Source organism: Pseudonaja textilis, chromosome 2 (assembly GCF_049901715.1).
Source record: "Pseudonaja textilis isolate UNSWEBS1 chromosome 2, rPseTex1.2, whole genome shotgun sequence".
NCBI classification, from domain to species: domain Eukaryota; kingdom Metazoa; phylum Chordata; class Lepidosauria; order Squamata; family Elapidae; genus Pseudonaja; species Pseudonaja textilis.
This window is the reverse complement of record NC_141991.1, coordinates 21,916,053-21,930,115: the sequence shown is the minus strand read 5'-3', so window position 1 is coordinate 21,930,115 and position 14,063 is coordinate 21,916,053. Positions and strand designations below refer to the sequence as shown.

General features: G+C 44.1%; 1 protein-coding gene across 5 annotated transcripts in view; it reads right to left on the bottom strand.

Moving 5' to 3' along the window:
* TTLL3 (tubulin tyrosine ligase like 3) overlaps positions 1 to 14,063 on the bottom strand; it is a 48,457-nt gene that overhangs the window by 9,153 nt on the left and 25,241 nt on the right. For 4 of the 5 annotated variants that reach the window (XM_087923486.1, XM_087923489.1, XM_087923490.1 and 1 more), the window contains 8 exons: positions 13,786 to 13,914; positions 12,714 to 12,828; positions 11,720 to 11,848; positions 10,203 to 10,395; positions 8,300 to 8,448; positions 6,439 to 6,682; positions 4,633 to 5,068; positions 1,113 to 2,794 (listed from right to left, as the gene is read on the bottom strand). In XM_087923486.1, coding sequence (XP_087779612.1) covers positions 1,892 to 2,794; positions 4,633 to 5,068; positions 6,439 to 6,682; positions 8,300 to 8,448; positions 10,203 to 10,395; positions 11,720 to 11,848; positions 12,714 to 12,828; positions 13,786 to 13,914 — 2,298 coding nt within the window. In that variant the 3' untranslated portion in view covers positions 1,113 to 1,891. Of the gene's footprint in view, positions 1 to 1,112; positions 2,795 to 4,632; positions 5,069 to 6,438; positions 6,683 to 8,299; positions 8,449 to 10,202; positions 10,396 to 11,719; positions 11,849 to 12,713; positions 12,829 to 13,785; positions 13,915 to 14,063 lie in introns of those variants that run through there. The other variant, XM_087923487.1, reaches the window with a different exon arrangement.

Here is a 14,063-nt window from a genome sequence, read left to right as displayed (position 1 = left end):
ACCAAAGTGGTCCCTATTTTTCTACTTGCATTTTTACATGCTTTCGAACTGCTAGGTTGGCAGAAGCTGGGACAAGTAATGGGAGCTCACTCCATTACACAACACTAGGGATTCAAACCACCGAACTGCCAACCTTTCTAATCGACAAGCTCAGCATCTTAGCCACTGAGCCACCATGTCCCTTTGGGAACAATCATACTAGCTGTATTTAATAAGTCTGTACAATACTTTGAATTTAATTCCAAAAGGCGCCTCTAAAGAATTGTAGACAGCTGTTATATTTAGTGACCTACATATTTTAAAGTACCTTTTTGAATGAAATCCAAAGCACCACATTCATGAAATTCAGTTTTTGTTTTGCCTTTGCTTACCTTTTGCAGTGTGTCCCCAAACACATCACTTAAAGGCCAAATACGGTTCTCATCATGCCAACCAATTTATGCCACCCTGCTTTTTGATTTATGGATGAATATACCAAGAGGAACATGATACATCAAGCTGGCTCCAGAGAGGCAAAGCATGTAATCATTCTATACACACATTTCCCTTTATATTTTTATAATTTTACAAAAGATTTTAAAAGACCAAAACTTTCTGTGTCAGTGTTAGAAGCAATGTGCTGCAATGTATGAGGAGTTCTGGATAATAAAGGGGATTTTAAAAAGAATGGATTGGGACATTTTGCCACTGGCAGATTCACAACACTAAAAAATGCTAAGTGCAATGAAGCCAAGCTAAATTTTTGTCCTGTTTTGGGAGCGGGGAAATGTGATGGAAATTGAAGATTTCACTTGCTTTCTGCAATTTGGTTGAAGGGAGTTTTTAGTCAACCATTAAAATGTTAGAATTATTCTAAAAACATAATAGGATCATTTCTGAAAAAAGTTCTAGTCTTCCAAGAGCTAGTTTTCCAATGTGCCATATTTTTTTTTAAACAAAGATAGAAGATGCTTCTTAGCTACCTTATATCTTTTAGAAAGGGCTCCCTTATCTATTTCTGGGTCTATTTTGATATATCAATTGCAAGATCAATCTGAGTGATTTAAAAAACTATTTTAGGTGATTTTTTTCCCATCACCTAAAAGACCAGCAGTATAAAAATATTGTCTCTCTGACCAAATCCTATTTGTACCCTTTTATAGCACTCTTATTCAATGCACCTGTTTACATGTCCTAGCATTACACTGGAGATTTTAAAAACCTCAAGAATGCCCATTCTTACTGGCATAATTCTTACCCATTTTCCTCAGAAGTCACCTTCCTTTTGGGCTTAAACAGTACTCTGAGGCCAAGAGTGATTACAGTACACGCATGCTAATTATAACCTGCTTAGCCCTGTCTGTCTGAATTCAACATGCTGGCTAACTTTTTTCTTTCTTTCAGGCATTGAGCATATTTAGTCAAGTGTATCACAACTGTTTTCTGATTTGCATTAGATTCTAGAACCATCCCTGCTTACATTTATATTTTTATTTTATTTATGGCAACATTTATACTCTGCTTTTCTCAGTTCTTCACCTATGAAAACCTATGCGACCCTGGGTTTTTTTCCCAAGCTACCATGTAGTCTAGAGGTGGGAACGATGGCCCCTTTATGACTTGTGGACTTCAACTCCCAGAATTCCTGCTGGCTCATGAATTCTGGGAGTTGAAGTCCACAAGTTGTAAAGAAAGGGGCCATCGTTCTCTACTCTTGATGTAGCCCCTGGTTTTCTCATGTCTTTCTGACTCCCAGCCTAAGCGTTACTTATTTCCTCTCTTCACACAGCTGCCGAAGATGATCATCCTAACAGCTGTTCAGTCACCCTGGCCTAGAACTCACCCTGCTATTACACATCCTGGCCAGTTGTTGTTTTTTTAAAAAAAATACTTTATTGGGAAGGAGGAGAGTTCAACTCCCAACGACATGATTTCCTGTTTGCGTAGGCACAAAGAAGTGTTCCTTGGGCCCTATAGCTTGATTTTTGCCTACAGCAATCAACCTGAGGGGAGGGTTGCTCTTGGGTCCTGGATAGTTTCTGGCTCTCTTGGACAGTCGCCTTTTGATCATAGACGCTCTAATGGCACTGAATTCCACAGTGGAAACTAAATCCACCCCCCTGGGGGACGAAGGCGTGGAGGGCAGGGGTATGTTATGTAGGAAGGAGTGTCCTAAGCATTGCAAACGGGCTTGCACTTTGGGCCTCACCGGATAGGAGGAAGAAAAGGGAGCATGAGAAAGAGGCAGCTCACCGGAGACAGTATGGATTTCCTGCAGATGTAGCCTCAGGCCCGGCTTCCTACCTACCATACTGGTGAGCTTGGCATGATTGACAGTAGGTTCCTGGGGGTTAGCAGTCAATTCTTGAGAGCTCGATTTGGCACAGAGCTGAGTTGGCTGTGACACTTTATCTTCCGACACGACCGTCGTCGTAGCCATACTGTGTGCCATCAGCACTCTTCGGTTACGGGGGTCTGCTTTGAGCTTGTTGGGCAGCTTAAACCTCACCGAGCCTGAAGGAGCGACTTTGCTAGGGGTGGGTTTCTCTTTGACTTTGTTCTCCTTCCCAGGAGCTCCTGGCTCTGCGGTCTTGTTGTTTGCTGCTGTCCAGCATGGGGTAGGTGCCCGAGGGAGACTTTGGTTATTGCGCCGGTGAATCGGTTTAGGAACTCTTTGCGGCTGTGGAGCAGGGCAGCCATTCTTGGTGTCAGTGGCTGGCGGGGGGCTTCTTTGGGGTGGAGGTTGAGGCTTCTTCACTGTGCATCCTTCTACCAAAAGGCTAATGCCAATGTACTGGGGAATCTCCACGGCAGCCTGTCGTGAGAAGAAGAGGAATGATGCGGGTGGGCCAAAAGGAATCTATGAATTTCTGCCAAGGGCAAAGCAAGCGCAGGAGAAAACATCTGACCAACTATTTAGTCTGGTGCAAATGATAAGTCAGGAAATATAGCTGATTACCACACCACAACTGAATGAGGCAGGGTGCAGCACTTCACTAGAGCCGTGGTAGCACAGTGGTTAGAATGCAACATTGCAGGCTAACTCTGCCGACTGCCAGCAGTTTGATTCTCACCGGCTCAAGGTTGACTCGGCCTTCCATCCTTCGAGGTCGGTAAAATGAGGACCCCGATGGTTGCGGGGCAACATGCTGATTCTGTAAACTGCTTAGAGAAGGCTGTAAAGCACCGTGAAGCAGTATATAAATCTAAGTGCTACTGCCATCACTAATGTTATGTAGATACAGGTGTCCTTGACTTGTAACCGGAGTTTTGGTTGCTAAGCAATGAAGTCATTATTTAATGCCCTGCAGGAGAGCTCTATAGCGCTATTGAAATAAAGAAACATAAGATGCAATTTCTACTGGTGGGCTCTTTTTTGACTCATATTTGAGATCTAGATGCCAACTGAGATGGCGTCAGAATGGGCCATAGATACAATTTATTTCCAACTCAGGAAACAAAAACAAAACATACACACACACACAGAGAATGTAAGCAGGGAAAATATCTAGACTCATGTGCTACAATTATACCAGTGTGGATTTCCCTGCCTATTCCTTGGGCTTTGTTGGCTAAAGAAATGAAGGGGGAAAAGGCTCAACTGATTAAGCCACTGAAGTTGCACGGAAATGTATTTATTAATTATTATTTTGATACGTCGCACATCTCACCAATAAAGCAACTCTGAGTGGTTGACAAAATGGTACCCGGAAAAATATAAAAAGTTAACATTAATAAGACTTAAATTAGAACTAAAGAACTAAAGACCAAGGGGGCAGACAGCACGGGGTGGAGGCTTCTATCAGTTACCCCCAGCATTGAGCACCCCTACAGACGTCCCAGCCAGGGGTGGAGTTCTACCGGTTCAGACCGGTTCAGGTGAACCAGATGTTAAATTTGCACCTGGTTCACCGAACCAGTATTTGAACCGACCGGCTGGCCCTGCCCATCCTGGTCTTCATGTGACCCATTTTTGATGCAGGTATAAGTGCAGGGTCCATGTGGAGGCTCTGGGAGGGGAGAAAATGGGCCTTCCGGAAGTCCAGAAACGGGCCTGTTTCCGGCTTCCGGAAAGCTTCCAGAGTCCAGGGGAGACCATTTTTGCCCTCCCAGAGGCCGAGGGAAGCCTCTGGACCCTTGGAAAGATGAAAAATGCCTCTCTCCCTGGAAGAATCAGAAGTCGCAAAACAGGCCTGTTTCCGGCTTCCGGAGGGCCTCTAGAGCTCGGGTGAGGCCATTTTCACCCTCCCGAGGCCCGAGAGAAGCCTCTAGACCTTTGGGAAGGCAAAAAACGACCCTCCCAGAAGTTCCAGTGTCATGTGATCAGCTTTTGCAACCAAAAGTCAATGGGTAAGCCAAATCCATTTAAACCCCATATTACTAATTAACCACCATATTACACCATATCATTACCATGATTCCCTTAACAACCATGGTAAGAAAGCTTGTAAAAAGGGCAAAATTTACTTAACAACTGTCTTGCTTAGCAACAAAAACAATTGAGGTTCAATTGTGCTTGTAAGTCAAGGACTACTTTGTACTCTGAGTTGCACAGGTAGAACCCCAAATTAGGTAGATCCGAAAGAAAGAGAATCAACCCGGAAAACATGAGGCAGTCATTCCACGGAATTGGATTCAGACAGGAACGCTCACCTGTTTATAGAGGAGCTCAAAGTTTCCTGTGTTGCAATTGCGATCGTATTTGCGGTCAATTACCACTCGTAAGGTATCCTCCTGCACACTGGCACACAGCTGAGTGGTGATAGACGTAGAAGCTGCCATGGTGGGACTCGCATTGATCTCAATCAGCCACGGCTGGTAGTTTTCTCCAAAGAGAAAGTCTGCCCCATAAAGCTCAAAGCTGTTTTTGCGGAACTCCACGAGGTCCTGAGAGGTCTGTATGGCATGAATGATGGCCGCCTTCATACCAGGCACAATCACCTTGGACCAGGCCTCGGGCGCCCCCATTTTCCGCAGGTGGATCTGGAATTGATCAGAGGACCACATGTTGTCTGAGGGAAGCTCAGAATGGCGGTTCAGGGAATTCTCATAATGTTTCTGGATGGAGTTATTGCACAGGTGGATGGAACTGGGGTGAAGAAGAAGAAGGGATCAATAACTGGGACCAGATCATATGCAAAGGATTTTAACACAGGATATGTCAACAACGCGCAGCCTATAGAAACTCCTTATTGGGCACATAGGACAGGTCCTTTTCCTGTCTCGATCTGAAATTATAGAACATACTTTTTTTGGAACTGGAATCAGTCCTCACTTCCTCTGTTTTTTTAGAAAAGTCATAAAAATACCTCATTTTACTAATCTTTCCTACTGGTATTTATCATATGATAATTGTGATTTGAAGTTCGTAATTATTATATTTTATTTAGGATCTTTGGTGCTCTCTGAGCTTGGTTGTCTTCTTGCAGACATTTCATTACCTAAACTAGGTAATCTTTAACCATTAGACCAAATTGACTCTCTGTTTGTAGTAGAGTGGAATGGCATTAAGAAAAGTATTAAGCAGTACTAAATATAAGAAAATTAACAATAACACAAGTTCAATTTGGAAAAATCAAGCAAACAGATATTGGATGCAATGTTCTACAGAGTCACGTCAATGATCTATTATTTACAGTATTTCTGCATAGTCTGCCATAATAAATGAGAATAGTTTTCTAAGATTTAAGCCCGGAGTCCTTCCTTTTAGCACTTCATCTACTATAACAGGCAGAGACAGCCTTTTGGGCACACACACACACACACACACACACACACACACACGTCTTTGCTTTAATTAATAGATAGATTTCATTCTTGTTTTTTTCATCTTCTTTTGATTCCCACAAAATAACACTCCTTTGAAGCAATATTTCCTTGCTCATTCTGCTATGAAATATATTATTTACAGCTCTTTTTAAAAATTCCTTCAAATATATATCTACTTCTCAGGTGATTTTTTTCATATCTGTATTGAACTGATATTCATTTTCACATTCTTAGTATCTTTGTGTTTCCCCTTTTTTTTCCTTTTCCATTTCCAGTCACCCCATACAATCCTGCTTCTTTTTCTTGTCTTTTCTATAAGGGACAAACCTAATTACATACTATTTCATAGCTGCTGTTCAGTAAATTTTTCTATAGAAAGGACCCTAGTTTAATGACAATAGGATTGCCTGTTAAGTCACTGGAAGCATATGACCATGTGAAGCTGCCCATGCTAGAGGCAGTGCTCCAATGTTTTCATATAGACTTCCCCAAATATTTACTCTGGATTAACATGAATAATCCTGAAGGTTTTAAGGGGACATCAATCTCCCCCCTCCCCAATTAAGACAGTGACTAAATTAAACCGAAGTTCTTAATGAGGCAGAAAATCTCACTGCTTCTTCTTGCTCTTGTGTGCATCCACACATGGAATAATATAAGATGATAGAGTCAACAAGAAGACAAACTCACGTATCCAGATTGTGTAAGGAAAAGGGCTGTGTAGAGAAACGGATGTAACTATGTCGATAGAACCAGATGGTGAGGGGATTCCAATCAGTCACCAAAAACCATTGCCGCAAGTCAAACTTGGTGCCAAAGATGAGCAGGGGTGTCTCGATGTATTTCTGTACCACCCATTTGCCGTCCTTGACAATCATGGGGTCACAGTCCACTAGTTTCACAATCTCCTCTAAGCGGTCCATGCACATAATGCCTATTGGAAAATGCTCTTTGTTTATTTGATGTATACCCTGCCTTTCTATATTTATTTACATATTTACTATTTTCCCATATTTACTATTTTCCCATATTTACTATTTTCCCATATTTACTATTTTCCCACAACAATTCTATGAGGTAAGTTGGGCTGAGAAAAAGTGACTGGTTCAAAATCACCCAGCTGGTTTTCGTACCTAAGGCAGGATTAGAACTCACAATCTCCTGGGGATTAGCTCAAAGTCACCCAATTAGCTTTCATGACTAAAGTGGGGCTAGAATTTATAATCACCTACTTTGTAGGCCAGCACTTTAACCACTGCATTAGATTGGTTTTCTGATGAGTACTTAAGCCAGCTAACAAAATGTTTAAAAGGCAAAAGCAAAGTGTAGAAAATTAAAAACATAAAATCAAAATTAACACTAAACAAATCATAAAGTAAATTAACAATTAGAAGCATGATAAAAGGGAAGTGCCCTTTTAAATTTTGCTCAAATACCTTATACATGCCTTTTACTGAATGCCTCATTCATCTTACTGGCTGTAACCAACCACAATAATAATGGATTAAAATCCAAACCCACAATTTGTTACCAGTGCAGCATATTTTTTACAAATAATCTGGATGAAGAGCTTTGGGAAGCCAGAGGGCCATGAAGTTGACAAGGCCAAAATTAGGGTTGAATGATGTCTGTTGACGTTAAATTACACTGAACAGTTCCCCGGCAGCTTTCAATGTCCTTTACCAATTATGTGGAAATACAGAATCTGAGTCCAGATGTCATACTGAGCCACAATATGATTTTCTTAGTCTTACTCATGCAAATTCATCTAGTACAATAGTTTCTTGCCTAACAAACCATGATTAAGGGATGGTTTGATGTTGTGGCTCCGGGCTTGGATTCAGCTCCTGTGACTGATATGAGTTCAAGTGAGGAGGACATGGCCGAAAAATATGAGCCGGCATGGCTCAGTGATTGGACTGATAACCAGGATGAGGAGATGGACGTGACAAAGGAAGACAGACCTGATGTATTAGAATTGTCAGGACCTTTGACCTCCTCTGGTTCCTTATCTGATCAACAGCCGGGAATAGCTGACAGGGAAGTTTTGAGAGAGTCTTCTAGTGGAAATGAGAACTTGGAAAATTTGTGGTTAAATGTAAGGAACAGAAGTGGTTGAGAAGGCAAACTCAGCTGGAACGAAGGAGGAGGGCGAGTCAGTAAATTAGCAGGTTGCCTCAATGAGTATAAAAGGACACAGCTGGGCTGGTAAAATTTGCCAGGAACGAAGTGACTTATTGAGTGAGGACATTAAAGCAAGAAGCTCTGAGACTTGAGATTTATTGCCAGGACTGGTTTGCCGGACAGAGTAAAGATTTATGCTGTGGTTTCTGCCAGCCATTATCTTGTAAGACTTCTTTCCGTTTGATTTAATTGTGAAATGGCTGCTTTCTGTTTTGTTCGTTTGAATTTTGAAGGGGAGTCATACCAGTTTGATATGATGTATGAATCCAGCCAAAACCTCTGCACAGCCTAAAGCATCACCCAACTGCTTTGTCAATTCTATCTCTCAGGCTATTTGAGGTATTTAATTCATGTCCAGCAGACTTACCTCTGCCACGGGACTTAGCTCCTGGTTTGACAATCCAGATGTTTCTGTCCCCTTCCATGTCCAACTGAGGGACGACTTTTTGCAGCCGTTGCAAGATATCTTCACAGCGCTCAATGAGGCTATCTGTGTGCGTCATCTGGGCCCCTTCACTGCAATGACAAACGTTTGACTCAATAGCCTGAACACAATGCCCTTCTATGGTCGTAACCTGTGCCAGGGAGAGAGAACCTATGGCCTAGGGGTGGCAAATGGCTTCTGAGCCCCTAGAAATTGTGTTATTGCACAACATTTGAGGGCAAGCCATTAAGAAACAACAGCATAATGTGTAAGCCACCCACAGTCGTTTGTTAGTGAGATGGGTGGCATATAAATTTAATAATTAATAAATACATAAATAAATAAATTCCTAACATATGGAGACAAAAAATGTGTCATAAACCGTTTGTCAGGGGGCGGGGGGAAAACCAGGGTCCAGGGTGACAATGAATGATGTGCCTCAGAGTTGGATAGCTGTCAGGATTCCGACGCTTAACTCCATTTAAATCATGAGTCTCTAGCCAAACTCCAAAAGGATTTAATGGGAGTCAAAAGATGTGGCATTGCCTGGGTGTAGCTGAACTCTGAGGCACATCATTCATTGTCACCCTTGACCCTGGTTTTCCCCAACCCCTCTGGGTGTTATCATAATTCATATTCTCCAATGGGACACATCCCTAGCCAAGAGTCATCTATCATGTTCTCCAGTTAGAATTTTGTGCAGCAGAAACTTCAATCACCTCGAAACAATCTTTGAAAACATTTATGGAATGCAAGCTCTTGCACTGCTTCCCCCTCCCTTTCTGTTGGTAACTCTAAAAAGACCACCGAAATATTTTACGAGTTGACACCGTTCATGTCAACATACTGAAAGTTCTCATCCACCTCCCTCAACAGGAAGACCATTGGAAATAGTCCCTTGGCATCATCAGGCCACTGTTTCCCTACTATAGCCCTTGATTGTCAGAAGGCTGCCTATGTATTTCTTTATTTATTTTTTATTGAGGAGAAGTCCTTGGCTCACAACCACCATTGAGTCTAAAATTTCCATTGCTAAGTGAAGTAGTTGGTTAAGAGCATTGTGCTTCATTTTACGACCTTTTTGTCATCATTGTTAAATGAAGTGCAGCAGTTGTTAAGGGACTCATGCAGTATTAAGTGAATCTGGCTCTCCCCCATTAACCGGGGGAGGAAATCTGGAAGAGCAGTTGAAAGCCAAGGTACATTCAACTCTTATCTTTAAAAGACTGTAACTAAAATACCAGAGTTTTAGCCCGTGAAAATCCTTAATTGGAGAATGTGATTGGTGACACACAACCCATGAATATACTCAATTGAAGAATCTGGTTTATGAGACACCCGGGGGGAGGGGGAAAACAGGGTCACAGGTGACTGTAAATTATGTATGGCAGAGTTGGCTTCATACAGGGCAGTGCGAGTATGTCGCCTCTAATGAATCCTTTGATGTTTTTTGAAGTTTGGCTTCAGAATCATGATTTAATTAGTGCGGTTGCTAGAATCCTGACAATGAGGTCTATTCAGTGTGGGATTCAACTGATGTAACAACTAGTTCAGTGAGCGCACGTGGTGCATTAGAAAACAGCTCTAAAACTTACCTTACCGTCAGTGCTGGTGAGTAAAACAGGTGAGGCGTGGCAATCCACTCTGCCGTGCCTATCAGCTGGGCTTCAAACAAAGGAAATATAGGACAGACTAGCGCAGGAGCAGGTGGGCAGGGCCAACTCGGCAACGGAACTACCGGTTTGCTCAAACCGGTCCGTACCGGCTGAATCCCACGCCTGGGTCTATTGATTGCAGAAACTGGTGGCTTCCTTGCCCCCCACAAAGTTCAAACGTTTGTGCTTACTGGGCTATCTGATAATAGCTGTGCAGAAAGTCCTGCCAGTGTCCTTTTGAAAGTTGCAAGGCAGATCCAGAATCTCTGTCGATGTCCTGATGTTTCAGGCTGCTCAAGTGCTCCTCACAAGCATGTATTGCCGTCTCAATCAGCTGGGCTGAGAAGTTGGGCCCTTTCTTGTGGCGACCACGATGCTTGGCTTCTAGAAGGGAGAGATTATACACCCAGCAATCCTGGGTAGGTGACAGCCTGAGCACTGGTGTCCAAGGGAGGGTGAGGGGCAAAAAGGCAAACAGGTAGAGGATATAAGCCCCCTCCCCGCGCTCTGCCTGTTTTGTACCTAAATATCTCAAGCCAGAGTTGACTCCTGATGAGTGCCTAGATGTCATTTTGTTACATGTACAAAAAGGTCCGATTTATCATAATACGTTCCCCATCTTGCTCTACCTCGGGAGTGTCAAACTCAAGGCCCGGGGCTGGAAACATTGAAGGACTGGCCCGTAGTACCTCTGCCAGTGAAAACAAAGCTCACAAGGGCCAGGGTTGTATCTTCTGAATCTGAAGTAAATGTGTCTCAGATTACGTCAAGGTCCCCGGTGTGGTTCTAACACCCCAATTTCACAACCAAACTTCCTCTTAAAATAATTCTCAGATCAGTAGCAGAATAATACCTCTACATCCTTGGTCTAATTAGAGCTGAGCAAGTGAAGATTGCATCCAAGTAGCTGGAGTGCATTTTTACCGGCATTCACAATAAGGAAAATGAGATAAAATCCCTAAAATGGTTCTGGGAAGATAACAAAGCGTTCAAGTATAGGAAACGAAGTCTTTCTGCACTCCAGTTGTGCTGCTTTGATTCACAAACTAGAATTCAAGCCCTTAAAATAGCCAGATCACAAAGGCTATTTCCCTACAGGATGTAATCATCATGACGCATTAAGAAAAGTAGTAAGGCAAAAAGCATTTAAAACCCTCGAGCTTCTCGCCATTTGTCCTGCTCCATGAAGTCCAGCCTTTCAGACTTTCCATAGACTCTGGCACGAAATCAGGGGTGGGCTGCTACGGGTTTGCCCGAGTTCAGGAGGACCCATTGCTAACATTATTTGCTGGTTCGGCGAACCGCCAAATCCTACCCGTGGCTGGCCCTGCCCCCTGCCCCTCCCAGGAGTCTCCAAGCGGCCTGTTTTGGATACGAGGTAAGTACAGGGCCCATAGGAGGCTTGGGGAGGGGGGAAAATGGACGTCCCGGAAGTTCTGGAAATCCGGAAATGGGCCTGTCTCCGGAGAGCCTCTGGCGCCCGGGAGAGGCAGTTTTCGCCATCCCAGAGGCTCGAGGAAAGCCTCTGGAGCCTAGGGAAGGTGAAGACCCGCCGCCGTGGTGCAGGAGGCCAACTAGGCCACGCCCACCATGGCCATGCCCAGCCAGCAGCCGGGCAGAGAACCTGTTGCTGAAATTTATGAAGCCCACCCTTGCACGAGATTATAGTTCTTTTAATTCCCCCAGATTTTCTACTAGCTGTACCCACCTGAAGACCCTGGACCACTTAGGAACTCATTCTGATTTTCATCCAAGGCTGTCAGGAAAGTCGGTTTTTTCCAGTATCGTTTCACCACTACTTTGAGGAGGCTCCTGGCTGCAGTGAGTTGGAAGTCCTCTACCATAAAAAGCAGAAAGCTGCGTAATTCCTAGCAAAGCAGTTATTTCCATTTCTAAACTTGCTTCATCCCAAGAATTTAATAGCAGTGGTACACAAATCATAGCCGGCAAACTACACACAACTCTCACATGTAAGTCGGGATATTTTTTTCCTTTTCCCCTGGGATTCAAAAGGAGTTTCTGTCTATTTTTCTAATTAATCTGCTGACCAGTGTGTGTTCTGATCAAGGCTTCTAAGACTGTAATTATGCACACACTTATTTTAAAAAGTCTTGTTTTATTGCAATGCTGGGAATTGTTTTCATTCCCAGCTGATAATGAATCTCAAACAGTCCCTTGAGATAAGCACCCACCTTTCTTTTCTGTGAAGTGCTGCCAATAACAGAAGTGTCAAATGAACTAGAAAAAAACAACTGAAGAGCTTTAAAAATGAATCTGAATCAAATGAACTATTTTGCTTCCTGCAAAGGTTTTGTCATCTTTGCCTGTCCTTTATATCTTATGGGAGGGGCAATCACCTCCCAGCCTTACTCCTAAGTTGCCTCTTTTGTTTCAGCTGCCTTCTAGCAGCTCTGTGCATACGTGCACTGGGAACAGGCTCCCCTGGGTCCTCTGCCTCATTGCTGCCAGACTCCAAAGGCTCCAGAGGCAGCACCCCACTCCCAGATGGTCCTGGCCCCATCCCTGCATTGGACGCAGGACCCTCATCAGAGTCCTCTCCAGACTCCCTGACTGGTCCCTGTTCTTCCCCACTGTCCGATTCCACTGCTGTCTGCACAGGCTGCCCCCGAACCACAACAGTGTGATTATTTGGCCAATGCGAAACAGATTTCTGCCGACCAGTTGTTGTGAATACTTCTTACCAATGAAAGCATGTTTTTCATCTTTAGCTCCAAGACGATAACACCGTGGGAAAAAAGTATCTGCATCAGCCTGGTCAAACCATGGCAGGTTACGCAGGTTAAGACACAGCCCTACCTGAGAGAGAGGATATAGCAATAGCAATAGCACCTATAATTATATACCGCTTCACAGTGCTTTATAACACTCTCTAAGCCAGGGATGTCAAACTGAAGGCCCTCTAAATAGCAAAGAATCAGCCTGAGGTGCCTCTGGTAGCAAAAATGGGAAACGGGGGGATGCATGCGCCCCCCCCCCGTGCCCCATTTTCGGCCTGGACAGTCTCCTGTAGCACTCTGCCAGCCAAAACAGGGCACAGGGACGACTGCAGGAGGTGTCCATCCCATCTCCCACCCACACTCAGCTGGCCCACAGAGGACAACAATGCTGATCCAGCCTTTGAAAAAATTTGACACCCCTGTTCTAAGGCGAGTTCTAAACAGAGTTAGCATATTGGCCCCAACAATCTGGGTTTAAGTCAGTGGTGGTATTCTACTGGTTCGGTCCGGTTCTGCCAAGCCAAGTAGCACCAATGACCAATGAAGACCGAATTGGTTCTCTCCGCTGCTCTCCTGTTGGGCCCACCTGCCCACCCGGGCTCCCATACTCACCTTTATCCTCTGAATTTAAAGCGCAGCTGCTTTGCGCGGCACAGAAGAGAGCCGCCCGGCAGCTGCTGAAGCGACCAAGAGAGTGCAGGCTTGCAGGAGGTGAGTTGGAACACCTCTGCACCTGCGCAAAGTGCGCATTTGGCACACGCGTACACGCAAAGTGTGTGCACATGCACAAAATGCACCCACCAAGCCCCACCCACTGAAACGGTGGTAGACAATTTTGAAACACACCACTGGTTTAAGTGTTTGACCTCAAAAGAATGGAAGGCTGAGTCAACCTTGAGGCAGTCAGGATCGAACTGCTGGGCAATGGGCAGAGTTAGTCTGCCATACTGCATTCTAACCACTGCACCACCAGGGCTCTTAACAAATACATACTACTTGTGTGGTCCAGATGTTTATGTAATGGTCCTCTGCTCACCTTGGTAGTGAAGGTCCCTGCCTTGGCGTAGTGATTCATCATCTGGTCCTTGCGCAGGCAGCGACAATCGATCACATCTCGCCGATTGGTCCAGATGAAGTAGGGGATCTGGTTACGAACCAGCCTTGACTGCCAACGAAAGGGGGCAAAAAGGAACAGCGGGTAAAGACAAAGGACTGACGTGTAATAATAAGAAATCACGTCAACATCGTTTGAAAATTAATAGGGCATAGTAAAGAGTTCAGTGGCAAATAATTGTAAGAATTCAAAATAAATGA